Genomic DNA, 15,267 nt, shown 5'->3' on the forward strand with positions numbered 1-15,267 from the left:
GTGGAGGGGCGGCAGGTAGCCTAGTGGTTAGAGTGGAGGGGAGGCAGGTAGCCTAGTGGTTAGAGTGGAGGGGAGGCAGGTAGCCTAGTGGTTAGAGTGGAGGGGTGGCAGGTAGCCTAGCGGTTAGAGTGGAGGGGCGGCATGTAGTATAGTGGTTAGAGTGGAGGGGCGGCAGGTAGCCTAGTGGTTAGAGTGGAGGGGCGGCAGGTAGCCTAGTGATTAGAGTGGAGGGGCGGCAGGTAGCCTAGTGGTTAGAGTGGAGGGAAGGCAGGTAGCCTAGTGGTTAGAGTGGAGGGGAGGCAGGTAGCCTAGTGGTTAGAGTGGAGGGGAGGCAGGTAGCCTAGTGGTTAGAGTGGAGGGGTGGCAGGTAGCCTAGCGGTTAGAGTGGAGGGGTGGCAGGTAGCCTAGCGGTTAGAGTGGAGGGGCGGCAGGTAGCCTAGCGGTTAGAGTGAAGGGGAGGCAGGTAGACTAGTGGTTAGAGTGGAGGGGCGGCAGGTAGCCTAGTGGTTAGAGTGAAGGGGAGGCAGGTAGACTAGTGGTTAGAGTGGAGGGGCGGCAGGTAGCCTAGCGGTTAGAGTGGAGGGGCGGCAGGTAGCCTAGCGGTTAGAGTGGAGGGGCGGCATGTAGTATAGTGGTTAGAGTGGAGGGGCGGCAGGTAGCCTAGTGGTTAGAGTGGAGGGGCGGCAGGTAGCCTAGTGATTAGAGTGGAGGGGTGGCAGGTAACCTAGGGGTTAGAGTGGATGGGCGGCAGGGTAGCCTAGTGGTTAGAGTGGAGGGGCGGCAGGGTAGCCTAGGGGTTAGAGTGGATGGGCGGCAGGTAGCCTAGTGGTTAGAGTGGAGGGGCGGCAGGTAGCCTAGTGGTTAGAGTGGAGGGGAGGCAGGTATCCTAGTGGATAGAGTGGAGGGGAGGCAGGTAGCCTAGTGGTTAGAGAGTTGGACTAGTAACCAAAAGGTTGCAAGATCGAATCCCTGAGCTGAGAAGGTAAACATCTGTCGTTCTGCCCGTGAACAAGGAAGTTAACCCACTGTTCCTAGGCCCGTCAGCTGGTCAGTATATACAGTAGAGAGGCTATATACAGTAGAGAGGCTATATACATTATAAAGGCTATATACAGTAGAGAGGCTATATACAGTAGAGAGGCTATATACATTAGAGAGGCTATAACAGTAGAGAGGATATATACAGTAGAGAGGCTATATACAGTAGAGAGGCTATTTACAGTAGAGAGGTTATATACAGTAGAGAGGCTATATACAGAAGAGAGGCTATATACAGTAGAGAGGCTATAACAGTAGAGAGGATATATACAGTAGAGAGGCTATATACAGTAGAGAGGCTATAACAGTAGAGAGGATATATACAGTAGAGAGGCTATATACAGTAGAGAGGCTATTTACAGTAGAGAGGCTATTTACAGTATACAGGCTATATACAGTACAGAGGCTATATACAGTAGAGAGGCTATTTACAGTAGAGAGGCTATATACAGTAGAGAGGCTATAACAGTAGAGAGGCTATATACAGTAGAGAGGCTATATACAGTAGAGAGGCTATAACAGTAGAGAGGCTATATACAGTAGAGAGGCTATAACAGTAGAGAGGCTATATACAGTAGAGAGGTTATAACAGTAGGGAGGCTATATACAGTAGAGAGGCTTTATACAGTAGAGAGGCTATATACAGTAGAGAGGTTATAACAGTAGACAGGCTATATACAGGCACTGGTTGGTCGGGCTAATTTGTGTGTGTGTGTGCGTGTGTGCGTGCGTACGCAGTAGCTTGACTCACTGTCTGTGGCATCGGAGTAGAAGGACAGAGCTGTGTCCAGAGACAAACAGTCCACTGTGACCTCTCCCCCCTGGACACGGTACCAGTTGTGTCTCAGAGGAGACGTCCCGGCAAACTTGTCATGGAAACCAGTCCTGGAGCTGTCGTTCATACCGATCAGAACGTCATCCATGGCCCACTGGGCTGAGTGCTTCCCTGCGGAGAGACAGAGACTGGTTTCTAGATGTGATACTCTGTATGACCCTTAACCCATGGCACCCTATTGACCTTTCCAGCACGTTTCCAGATAAAAAATGGTGGATGCATAACAAGGCCAGCTCAGTTTGGTTTGGCTCGGGCCAGTTGTGTGAAAGGCATAAGAGTAGTTCTCTGTCCTGTATACTGTGGGCTCTAAGAGTAATTCTATTTCCTCTATACTGTGGGCTCTAAGAGTAATTCTATTTCCTCTATAATGTGGGCTCTAAGAGTAATTCTATTTCCTGTATACTGTGGGCTGTAAGAGTAGTTCTATTTCCTGTATACGGTGGGCTGTAAGAGTAGTTCTATTTCCTGTATACGGTGGGCTGTAAGAGTAGTTCTATTTCCTGTATACTGTGGGCTGTAAGAGTAGTTCTATTTCCTGTATACTGTGGGCTGTAAGAGTAGTTCTATTTCCTGTATACGGTGGGCTGTAAGAGTAATTCTATTTCCTGTATACTGTGGGCTGTAAGAGTAATTCTATTTCCTGTATACTGTGGGCTGTAAGAGTAGTTCTATTTCTTGTATACTTTGGGCTGTAAGAGTAATTCTATTTCCTGTATACTGTGGGCTGTAAGAGTAATTCTATTTCCTGTATACTGTGGGCTGTAAGAGTAGTTCTATTTCCTGTATACTGTGGGCTGTAAGAGTAATTCTATTTCCTGTATACTGTGGGCTGTAAGAGTAGTTCTATTTCCTGTATACTGTGGGCTGTAAGAGTAATTCTATTTCCTGTATACTTTGGGCTGTAAGAGTAATTCTATTTCCTGTATACTGTGGGCTGTAAGAGTAATTATATTTCCTGTATACTGTGGGCTGTAAGAGTAATTATATTTCCTGTATACTGTGGGCTGTAAGAGTAATTATATTTCCTGTATACTTTGGGCTGTAAGAGTAGTTCTATTTCCTGTATACTTTGGGCTGTAAGAGTAGTTCTATTTCCTGTATGTTGTGGGTGTCACGGATCCCTCTGGAACTTTCATTGTGCACACCTGGACCCTATTCCCACTGATTGTATTTGTATATATGAGCCCTTTGGTTTCCATTGTGCTGTCGATTATTGTTACAATGTCCGTTGGTGCGTGTGAGTACCTGTGCTGTGTGTTTTGGGCTTTCTTGGCCTTGTGGATTGTGCAGATGATTACGGGTCTCATCTCATGTGTTAATCATTCTGCGCGTGTGTTATTTATTCCAGGTACTCATCGCTCTTTTGTTTGGGTTTCAACCCTGTGTTTTTGTTACGTGTTTGTTTGGTCTTCGTCCCCGTGACTTTACACGGCACGCTGTAATTTGGGTAAAATAAAAAACCCTGTTACGTATTCCTGCGCCTATCTTCTGAATCATTCATACCAATGTGACAGTGGGCTGTAAGAGCAGTTCTCTGCCCTGTATACTGTGGGCTGTAAGAGGCAGGTCTGACTCCTCACCTTGCTGTGGGCTGTAAGAGGCAGGTCTGACTCCTCACCTTGCTGTGAGCTGTAAGAGGCAGGTCTGACTCCTCACCTTGCTGTGGGCTGTAAGAGGCAGGTCTGACTCCTCACCTTGCTGTGGGCTGTAAGAGGCAGGTCTGACTCCTCACCTTGCTGTGGGCTGTAAGAGGCAGGTCTGACTCCTCACCTTGCTGTGGGCTGTAAGAGACAGGTCTGACTCCTCACCTTGCTGTGGGCTGTAAGAGGCAGGTCTGACTCCTCACCTTGCTGTGGGCTGTAAGAGACAGGTCTGACTCCTCACCTTGCTGTGGGCTGTAAGAGGCAGGTCTGACTCCTCACCTTGCTGTGAGCTGTAAGAGGCAGGTCTGACTCCTCACCTTGCTGTGAGCTGTAAGAGGCAGGTCTGACTCCTCACCTTGCTGTGGGCTGTAAGAGGCAGGTCTGACTCCTCACCTTGCTGTGGGCTGTAAGAGGCAGGTCTAACTCCTCACCTTGCTGTGGCTGCCACCAGCGGAACACTGTGTAAGGGGTCTTGGCGGCTGGAGGCAGTTCAATGGTCACCACCTGGGGTTCCAGGAAGGAGCCAAAGTCCAGCTCTCTCAGGAACTGCCACTGCACCCCGTTGTTGGTTGAGAACTGGACTACCACTCCTGGAGGACCAGACGAGAAAAGAGAAGGAGAGGGGGGGCAGGAGGAGGAGGGGAGGAGGAGGAGAGAAGGAGGTGAGGAGGGGGAGGAGAGGAGGAGGAGGAGAGGAGGAGGAGGAGGAGGAGGAGGAGTGGAGGAGGAGTGGAGTAGAGGAGGAGAAAGGAGGTCAGAAATAAAGGATTCAATACAATACAACAGTCCCATCCTTTTAAATCCATGAAGGGATGAGAATAAGTAACAAAGCCCTCACGTCCTCATTGGTAAGGAGGAGTGCATTATGGATAGTGTAGTACATCATGTTGCCCTCTTCACAGACATCTGGGAGATGCCTAAAGGTCTGACTCAACAGACAAAGATCAGATATCTTTGTGGTTCACAATACGCAGATAAAAAAACACCTTCATTGTTTGATTCTAACTTTAAAAAGGATCTGCTGAAACACAAGGCTTCAATCGTTGATCAAATAGACAGGAGATACAGGGCAATTCTGATACAAAACTTCAGACCTGGATTTACTGTATATTCCACACTGCAGTGTCAGTGAACCACCACACGGTGGAAGCAGAGAGACTCATTGAGGTCGGCTATGAGTTTAGAGAGAGAGCTTAAATGGAACATCGTCAGTAGAGATGGTGATGGTCTGTCACCTTCGTTGCGAGAGCGAGGTCTAGTGCAGGTGGGTCCAACGTTCTTCCCTCCGATTCGGATGTAGAACTGGACCAGCCTACATGGACAGACGGACGGGACGGACAGATAAGACAAGACACACAGGTTTTTAGTTCACTGGAAACTGGATCCAGGGATCTAACAGTTCCGTGATTTACAGGCTTTTGTTACAGTCCAGCACTCATTGTCTAATCTGACAAGGATTTTAGTTGAAGTGTTCAAGGAAGAAAAAGAAGGAAAAGCCTTGACGCAACACTGCAGCCTCCGTAGTGTAAAGCTGATCCTCCAGGAGGACGTGTGTACTGACCGTGTGTTGGTAGTATCCAGGGTGACAGTCAGTGCCTGTCTTTTCCCAGAGCTGCTGAAGTACAGGGCTTTGCCTTCGCTGATTGTACCGCAGCCGCCTCCAATCTGACCCCCACTCAGGCTCTGCCAAAGCGGGCTCAGCTTGCTCTCAAAGCCCTCCGCCAGCTCTGTGGGACTGGCCACTGCTGGCACACAGCTGTCCTGTTCCACTGGGGATTACACAGAGACACAAGAGAAAGCAACACGTTGTTTATCACAATCACTAAACTGTTTTCCTTCCATGATCAACAACTCCCATACTCAAAGAACAGAGATGTCCACTCTTCCTTCTCCATTTCACCACCTCTTTTTCTCCTCTCTCCCTCCCCTCTCTCTCTCTCTCTCTCTCTCCTATTCTTTCCTCTCCTCTCTCTATCAGTACCTACCTGTATAGCCCATATCACAGAAGCAGACTCCAGAGATGCAGTCTCCGTGTCCTCCACAGTGGTTGGGACAGGGCTCGGAGATGTAGACCCCGTCTAGGGCGAAGGCTGGAGCGTCCCGGTACACACTACTCTCCTGGAACCATCGGAACCGCGTTTTACTGAGTGGGGAAGGAGGTGGGACGGAGAGAGAGGTGGGACGGAGAGAGATAAAGAGAGAGAGGGATAGAAGAAAGGGAGATATATATATATATATATATATATATATATATATATATATATATATATATATATATATATATACAGAGAAAGATGGATAAGGGAAAGGGAGATACATATACAGAGAGAGAGAGGGATGGGGGAAAGGGAGATACATATATACAGGGATAGGGGAAAGGGAGATACATATACAGAGACAGATGGATAGGGGAAAGGGAGATACATATATACAGGGATAGGGGAAAGGGAGATAGATATATACAAGGATAGGGGAAATGGAGATAGATATACAGGGATAGGGGAAGGGAGATACATATATACAGGGATAGGGGAAAGTAAAGTAATGTCATTCAGCAGTTCATAACAGCATTATAACGATCTTGCTGTAAATCTGCATAACAGCGTCTCCTGATTATTGCATCTAACCCGGCTCGAAGGACCAATATTGAATGAACTGAACAATAATCTGTACCATCTCACAGTCTTTCTAACAGTAACTATGTCATTGTTACACCTCAGCCAGTTTCAATCTACCCATCCCATAATACACGTTTTCATCTACCTGGCGGCCACGTTGCGCCGTATCACCACGGTGACCCTGGTCCAGCGTTCAAAGTCTCCCGTGGCGTAGACGGTTGGTTCCCCGAGTTCCCGCCCACTGCCCTCGCAGCCGCCTGCCCCCGAGGATGATGGGTAGCAGCCCTCCTTCACCAGTGCCCAGGTACGTCCGGCATCATGGGAGTACTGCAGCAGGACTGGGGCTGACGCACTGAACTGGGACTCACAGCCGATGTTCAACTGGGGAGAATTAGAATTTTAAATCTCTATTAGGTCAATAATATCATACTTTACATTACACAAACACATAAAAAAAAAGGTATTTTAAAAAGTGATTGCCTCGTGTAGAAAATGAAAGAAACTCGAAACTTCCTGAGAGAAAGAGACAGAAGGAAACAAAAGGAGAGCGAGAGAGAGAGAGAGAGAGAGAGAGAAAGAGAGAGAGAAAGAAAGAGAGAGAGAGAGAAAGAAAGAAAGAAAGAGAGAGAGAGAGAGAAAGAAAGAAAGAAAGAAAGAAAGAAAGAAAGAAAGAGAGAGAGAGAGAAAGAAAGAGAGAGAGAAAGAAAGAGCGAGAGAAAGATAGAAAGAAAGAAAGAAAGAAAGAAAGAAAGAAAGAAAGAAGAGAGAGAGTGATAGAAAGATAGAAAGAAAAAACGAGAGAGAGAGACCGTACACACATACACCGTACCTTAAACTGCAGTGTGTACCCTGGGCGTAGAGCCAGATCTCTGGTCACTGCCACCCTGTCTCCATCAGAGCGCCCAAACACCATGGCGGAGGGCGTGGTGGCACAGAAGCTGCCGTTCCTCTCCTTCTCCATGCCCTCGTTACCCAGCATCAGCCACACACTCATCTGGTTCAGAGGGTAGTCAAACGCCGGCTTCTCGTAGAAGTTCTACAGACAAGAGGATTTGTTAATCCGTTCTTTAGTTATCCTCGTTACCGTCACCAACTGTTAACTGAAGCATTGTTCAATGTACAAAATCAATGTCCAAATCCTCTCAAGTTAATATAAAACAATCCATTTTACAGATTGGGAATGATTTGTGCATGAATATTGTCTGGTGTCAGAGGCAACCAATAAGATCCTGACCTGGGGCAGCGTGGGGTCGTCTACCAATGAGAGACTGACCTGGGGCAGCGTGGGGTCGTCTACCAATGAGAGATTGACCTGGGGCAGTGTGGTGTCGTCTACCAATGAGAGACTGTCCTGGGGCAGTGTGGGGTCGTCTACCAATGAGAGACTGACCTGTGGCAGCGTGGGGTCGGCCATGGGGATGATGTGCTTCTGTCTCTCAGAAAGTATGATGACATCGTCGATGGCCCACTGGTCGTAGCCGTCCCCAGAGTGGAGGGGCTGCCACCATCTGAACCTGGTACACGAGGTCTTAGAGGCCAGCGGCAGCTCATAGTGGACAAACCTAGGAAGAGGAGATCAGTCAGACAGTTAGACAGTCAGTCAGACAGTCAGTCAGACAGTCAGTCAGACAGTCAGTCAGACAGTCAGTCAGACAGTCAGTCAGTCAGACAGTCAGTAAGACAGTTAGAAAGTCAGTCAGACAGTTAGTCAGTAAGACAGTTAGAAAGTCAGTCAGACAGTTAGTCAGCCAGTCAGTCAGACAGTCAGTCAGCCAGTCAGTCAGTCAGTCAGTCAGTCAGTCAGTCAGTAAGACAGTTAGAAAGTCAGTCAGTCAGTCAGACAGTCAGTCAGACAGTCAGTAAGACAGTTAGAAAGTCAGTCAGACAGTTAGTCAGTAAGACAGTTAGAAAGTCAGTCAGACAGTAAGTCAGCCAGTCAGTCAGACAGTCAGTCAGCCAGTCAGTCAGTAAGACAGTTAGAAAGTCAGTCAGTCAGTCAGACAGTCAGACAGTCAGTCAGTCAGACAGTTAGTCAGTCAGACAGTTAGAAAGTCAGCCAGTCAGTCAGACAGTCAGTCAGCCAGTCAGTCAGACAGTTAGTCAGCCAGTCAGTCAGATAGTCAGTCAGCCAGCCAGTCAGTCAGACAGTCAGTCAGCCAGTCAGTCAGTAAGACAGTTAGAAAGTCAGTCAGTTAGTCAGTCAGTCAGCCAGTCAGTCAGACAGTCAGTCAGACATTTAGAAAGTCAGACAGTCAGTCAGTCAGACAGTTAGAAAGTCAGACAGGCAGTCAGTCAGTCAGACAGTTAGTTAGTCAGTCAGACAGTCAGTCAGACAGTTAGAAAGTCAGACAGGCAGTCAGTCAGTCAGACAGTTAGTCAGACAGTTAGAAAGTCAGTCAGACAGTCAGCCAGTCAGTCAGACAGTCAGTCAGTCAGCCAGTCAGTCAGTCAGTCAGTCAGACAGTCAGTCAGTCAGACAGTCAGTAAGACAGTTAGAAAGTCAGTCAGACAGTTAGTCAGTAAGACAGTTAGAAAGTCAGTCAGACAGTTAGTCAGCCAGTCAGTCAGACAGTCAGTCAGCCAGTCAGTCAGTAAGACAGTTAGAAAGTCAGTCAGACAGTCAGTCAGACAGTCAGTCAGATATTCAGACAGACAGTCAGATATTCAGTCAGTCAGACAGTCAGTCAGACAGTCAGTCAGACAGTCAGTCAGTCATTCAGTCAGATATTCAGACAGACAGTCAGATATTCAGTCAGATAGTCAGTCAATCAATCAATGGATCAGTCACTCAATCAAGCCATCAACAGTTGTCACTAAGTACCTTACAGTAATCCGGTCTAGACCCCGAAGAGCAAGCAGAAGCAGAAGCTAAGTGACAAGGAAAAACTCCCTAGAAGAAAGAAACCTGAAGAGGAACCAATCCCTCCTGCTCACCGGGGCTTGGCAACGTCGGGAAGTACAGCTATGAGTCCCCAACTGATTCCTCATCCTCTATCGTTACTGTCTCTTCCCTCCCTCTCTTCCATCCCTCCTTCCTCCCTCTCTCCTTCCTCCCTCTCTCCTTCCTCTCTCTCTCCTTCTTCCCTCTCACCTTCTTCCCTCTTGCCTTCCTTCCTTCCTCTCTCCTTCCTCCCTCTCTCCTTCCTCCCTCTCTCCTTCCTCCTTCTTTTCCCTCTCTCTCTCCTTCTTCCCTCTCACCTTCTTCCCTCTTGCCTTCCTTCCTCTCGACTTCCTTCCCCTCGCCTTCCTTCCTCCCTCTCTCCTTCCTCCCTCTCTCCTTCCTCCTTCTATTCCCTCTCTCTCTCCTTCTTCCCTCTCGCCTTCCTCCCTCTCGCCTTCCTTCCTCCCTCTCCTCCCTCCCTCTCTCCTTCCTCCCTCTCTCCTCCCTCTATTCCCTCTCTCTCTCCTTCCTCCCTCTCTCCTTCCTCCCTTCTTCCCTCCTTCTTATCATGGCTTGGTAAAATCGGTGAATAGAGATCTTAATTTGACCCTGCTTCTCACAGCAGGAAAATAATTCTGCAGCAACAGGAAATGTGAATTATTATGTGGAAATCCCACTGGGCCCAGACGACAGTTCAAGGTCTAGTTTTCATTTTCATTTGGTTGAGTCGTCAACTAATGTGAATTCAACGTGAAATCAACAAACAAATTCACCATGTCATTTAAGTTAGGAAAACAATTCCCTTACGTTGATGACAGTTTTCCATGTTGATTTAACGTCACCTCCTTTCATTTTAGGGTTTAAATGATGTGGAAACAACGTTTATTCAACCTGTGTTTTTGCCCGGTGGGATTTTTGTAAGGGTTGATAACATTTTCGTTAAGGCAAATCAAGTCTGACATTTTAAAGTGAAAATGTTAAACTTTAGAATCCTTTTTAAACCTTGAATACAATTTAGATAGTAGATCTATATATCTCAGAGATCAGTTGTTCCCAGCTGATTCCTCTATCGTTAATCTCCATTTCCTCCCTTCCTCCCTCCCTCCTCACCGTGGCTTGATGAAGTCGCTGAAGTACATCTCAGCGATGAGTCCCCAGCTGATTCCTCCATTGTTACTGTACTGTAGAAGGACTCCTTCTTCCCTGCTGTCTGCTGTGTTACACTCCGCCCAGTCTCCGCCCACACGCAGGTAAAACTGGACAAACTCCGCCCACTCTGTGTCCAGGTCATAGCTCACCAGCTGCCTCAGTCCAGCCTGTTACACACACACACACACACACACACACACACACACACACACACACACACACACACCCACCCACCCACCCACCCACACGCACGCACGCACGCACGCACGCACGCACACGCACGCACGCACGCACGCACGCACGCACACGCACACGCACGCACGCACGCACGCACACACACACACACACACACACACACACACACACACACACACACACACACACACACACACACACACACACACACGCGCAATAAAAACGTTGTATTCAGGTTGTTATCAGACTACAACCTGAAAAGAAATTACAGGGCTTCTTAAACAACCAGTAGGTGTATATATCTCTGTAATTACAGGGCTTCTTAAACAACCAGTAGGTGTATATATCTCTGTAATTACAGGGCTTCTTAAACAACCAGTAGGTGTATATATCTCTGTAATTACAGGGCTTCTTAAACAACCAGTAGGTGTATATATCTCTGTAATTACAGGGCTTCTTAAACAACCAGTAGGTGTATATATCTCTGTAATTACAGGGCTTCTTAAACAACCAGTAGGTGTATATATCTCTGTAATTACAGGGCTTCTTAAACAACCAGTAGGTGTATATATCTCTGTAATTACAGGGCTTCTTAAACAACCAGTAGGTGTATATATCTCTGTAATTACAGGGAATCTTAAACAACCAGTAGGTGTATATATCTCTGTAATTACAGGGCTTCTTAAACAACCAGTAGGTGTATATATCTCTGTAATTACAGGGCTTCTTAAACAACCAGTAGGTGTATATATCTCTGTAATTACAGGGCTTCTTAAACAACCAGTAGGTGTATATATCTCTGTAATTACAGGGCTTCTTAAACAACCAGTAGGTGTATATATCTCTGTAATTACAGGGCTTCTTATACAACCAGTAGGTGTATATATCTCTGTAATTACAGGGCTTCTTAAACAACCAGTAGGTGTATATATCTCTGTAATTACAGGGCTTCTTAAACAACCAGTAGGTGTATATATCTCTGTAATTACAGGGCTTCTTAAACAACCAGTAGGTGTATATATCTCTGTAATTACAGGGCTTCTTAAACAACCAGTAGGTGTATATATCTCTGTAATTACAGGGCTTCTTAAACAACCAGTAGGTGTATATATCTCTGTAATTACAGGGCTTCTTAAACAACCAGTAGGTGTATATATCTCTGTAATTACAGGGCTTCTTAAACAACCAGTAGGTGTATATATCTCTGTAATTACAGGGCTTCTTAAACAACCAGTAGGTGTATATATCTCTGTAATTACAGGGCTTCTTAAACAACCAGTAGGTGTATATATCTCTGTAATTACAGGGCTTCTTAAACAACCAGTAGGTGTATATATCTCTGTAATTACAGGGCTTCTTATACAACCAGTAGGTGTATATATCTCTGTAATTACAGGGCTTCTTATACAACCAGTAGGTGTATATATCTCTGTAATTACAGGGCTTCTTAAACAACCAGTAGGTGTATATATCTCTGTAATTACAGGGCTTCTTAAACAACCAGTAGGTGTATATATCTCTGTAATTACAGGGCTTCTTAAACAACCAGTAGGTGTATATATCTCTGTAATTACAGGGCTTCTTAAACAACCAGTAGGTGTATATATCTCTGTAATTACAGGGCTTCTTAAACAACCAGTAGGTGTATATATCTCTGTAATTACAGGGCTTCTTAAACAACCAGTAGGTGTATATATCTCTGTAATTACAGGGCTTCTTAAACAACCAGTAGGTGTATATATCTCTGTAATTACAGGGCTTCTTAAACAACCAGTAGGTGTATATATCTCTGTAATTACAGGGCTTCTTAAACAACCAGTAGGTGTATATATCTCTGTAATTACAGGGCTTCTTAAACAACCAGTAGGTGTATATATCTCTGTAATTACAGGGCTTCTTAAACAACCAGTAGGTGTATATATCTCTGTAATTACAGGGCTTCTTAAACAACCAGTAGGTGTATATATCTCTGTAATTACAGGGCTTCTTAAACAACCAGTAGGTGTATATATCTCTGTAATTACAGGGCTTCTTAAACAACCAGTAGGTGTATATATCTCTGTAATTACAGGGCTTCTTAAACAACCAGTAGGTGTATATATCTCTGTAATTACAGGGCTTCTTAAACAACCAGTAGGTGTATATATCTCTGTAATTACAGGGCTTCTTAAACAACCAGTAGGTGTATATATCTCTGTAATTACAGGGCTTCTTAAACAACCAGTAGGTGTATATATCTCTGTAATTACAGGGCTTCTTATACAACCAGTAGGTGTATATATCTCTGTAATTACAGGGCTTCTTATACAACCAGTAGGTGTATATATCTCTGTAATTACAGGGCTTCTTAAACAACCAGTAGGTGTATATATCTCTGTAATTACAGGGCTTCTTAAACAACCAGTAGGTGTATATATCTCTGTAATTACAGGGCTTCTTAAACAACCAGTAGGTGTATATATCTCTGTAATTACAGGGCTTCTTAAACAACCAGTAGGTGTATATATCTCTGTAATTACAGGGCTTCTTAAACAACCAGTAGGTGTATATATCTCTGTAATTACAGGGCTTCTTAAACAACCAGTAGGTGTATATATCTCTGTAATTACAGGGCTTCTTAAACAACCAGTAGGTGTATATATCTCTGTAATTACAGGGCTTCTTAAACAACCAGTAGGTGTATATATCTCTGTAATTACAGGGCTTCTTAAACAACCAGTAGGTGTATATATCTCTGTAATTACAGGGCTTCTTAAACAACCAGTAGGTGTATATATCTCTGTAATTACAGGGCTTCTTAAACAACCAGTAGGTGTATATATCTCTGTAATTACAGGGCTTCTTAAACAACCAGTAGGTGTATATATCTCTGTAATTACAGGGCTTCTTAAACAACCAGTAGGTGTATATATCTCTGTAATTACAGGGCTTCTTAAACAACCAGTAGGTGTATATATCTCTGTAATTACAGGGCTTCTTAAACAACCAGTAGGTGTATATATCTCTGTAATTACAGGGCTTCTTAAACAACCAGTAGGTGTATATATCTCTGTAATTACAGGGCTTCTTAAACAACCAGTAGGTGTATATATCTCTGTAATTACAGGGCTTCTTAAACAACCAGTAGGTGTATATATCTCTGTAATTACAGGGCTTCTTAAACAACCAGTAGGTGTATATATCTCTGTAATTACAGGGCTTCTTAAACAACCAGTAGGTGTATATATCTCTGTAATTACAGGGCTTCTTAAACAACCAGTAGGTGTATATATCTCTGTAATTACAGGGCTTCTTAAACAACCAGTAGGTGTATATATCTCTGTAATTACAGGGCTTCTTAAACAACCAGTAGGTGTATATATCTCTGTAATTACAGGGCTTCTTAAACAACCAGTAGGTGTATATATCTCTGTAATTACAGGGCTTCTTAAACAACCAGTAGGTGTATATATCTCTGTAATTACAGGGCTTCTTAAACAACCAGTAGGTGTATATATCTCTGTAATTACAGGGCTTCTTAAACAACCAGTAGGTGTATATATCTCTGTAATTACAGGGCTTCTTAAACAACCAGTAGGTGTATATATCTCTGTAATTACAGGGCTTCTTAAACAACCAGTAGGTGTATATATCTCTGTAATTACAGGGCTTCTTAAACAACCAGTAGGTGTATATATCTCTGTAATTACAGGGCTTCTTAAACAACCAGTAGGTGTATATATCTCTGTAATTACAGGGCTTCTTAAACAACCAGTAGGTGTATATATCTCTGTAATTACAGGGCTTCTTAAACAACCAGTAGGTGTATATATCTCTGTAATTACAGGGCTTCTTATACAACCAGTAGGTGTATATATCTCTGTAATTACAGGGCTTCTTAAACAACCAGTAGGTGTATATATCTCTGTAATTACAGGGCTTCTTAAACAACCAGTAGGTGTATATATCTCTGTAATTACAGGGCTTCTTAAACAACCAGTAGGTGTATATATCTCTGTAATTACAGGGCTTCTTAAACAACCAGTAGGTGTATATATCTCTGTAATTACAGGGCTTCTTAAACAACCAGTAGGTGTATATATCTCTGTAATTACAGGGCTTCTTAAACAACCAGTAGGTGTATATATCTCTGTAATTACAGGGCTTCTTAAACAACCAGTAGGTGTATATATCTCTGTAATTACAGGGCTTCTTAAACAACCAGTAGGTGTATATATCTCTGTAATTACAGGGCTTCTTAAACAACCAGTAGGTGTATATATCTCTGTAATTACAGGGCTTCTTAAACAACCAGTAGGTGTATATATCTCTGTAATTACAGGGCTTCTTAAACAACCAGTAGGTGTATATATCTCTGTAATTACAGGGCTTCTTAAACAACCAGTAGGTGTATATATCTCTGTAATTACAGGGCTTCTTAAACAACCAGTAGGTGTATATATCTCTGTAATTACAGGGCTTCTTAAACAACCAGTAGGTGTATATATCTCTGTAATTACAGGGCTTCTTAAACAACCAGTAGGTGTATATATCTCTGTAATTACAGGGCTTCTTAAACAACCAGTAGGTGTATATATCTCTGTAATTACAGGGCTTCTTAAACAACCAGTAGGTGTATATATCTCTGTAATTACAGGGCTTCTTAAACAACCAGTAGGTGTATATATCTCTGTAATTACAGGGCTTCTTAAACAACCAGTAGGTGTATATATCTCTGTAATTACAGGGCTTCTTAAACAACCAGTAGGTGTATATATCTCTGTAATTACAGGGCTTCTTAAACAACCAGTAGGTGTATATATCTCTGTAATTACAGGGCTTCTTAAACAACCAGTAGGTGTATATATCTCTGTAATTACAGGGCTTCTTAAACAACCAGTAGGTGTATATATCTCTGTAATTACAGGG

The 15,267-nt window shown here is 44.2% G+C and overlaps 1 protein-coding gene across 6 annotated transcripts in view; it reads right to left on the minus strand.

Moving 5' to 3' along the window:
• The window catches only part of LOC106561737 (reelin), a 331,862-nt gene that overhangs the window by 45,061 nt on the left and 271,534 nt on the right, over nt 1–15,267 (minus strand). For all 6 annotated transcript variants that reach the window (XM_045688533.1, XM_045688531.1, XM_045688530.1 and 3 more), the window contains exons 26-34: nt 10,126–10,331; nt 7,525–7,696; nt 6,964–7,170; nt 6,280–6,515; nt 5,502–5,659; nt 5,078–5,285; nt 4,752–4,828; nt 3,948–4,106; nt 1,790–1,984 (exon numbers count right to left, since the gene is read on the minus strand). In XM_045688533.1, coding sequence (XP_045544489.1) covers nt 1,790–1,984; nt 3,948–4,106; nt 4,752–4,828; nt 5,078–5,285; nt 5,502–5,659; nt 6,280–6,515; nt 6,964–7,170; nt 7,525–7,696; nt 10,126–10,331 — 1,618 coding nt within the window. The remainder of the gene's footprint in view (nt 1–1,789; nt 1,985–3,947; nt 4,107–4,751; nt 4,829–5,077; nt 5,286–5,501; nt 5,660–6,279; nt 6,516–6,963; nt 7,171–7,524; nt 7,697–10,125; nt 10,332–15,267) is intronic.

The sequence above is a fragment of the Salmo salar genome, chromosome ssa10 (assembly GCF_905237065.1).
Source record: "Salmo salar chromosome ssa10, Ssal_v3.1, whole genome shotgun sequence".
Classification (NCBI taxonomy): Eukaryota; Metazoa; Chordata; class Actinopteri; order Salmoniformes; family Salmonidae; genus Salmo; species Salmo salar.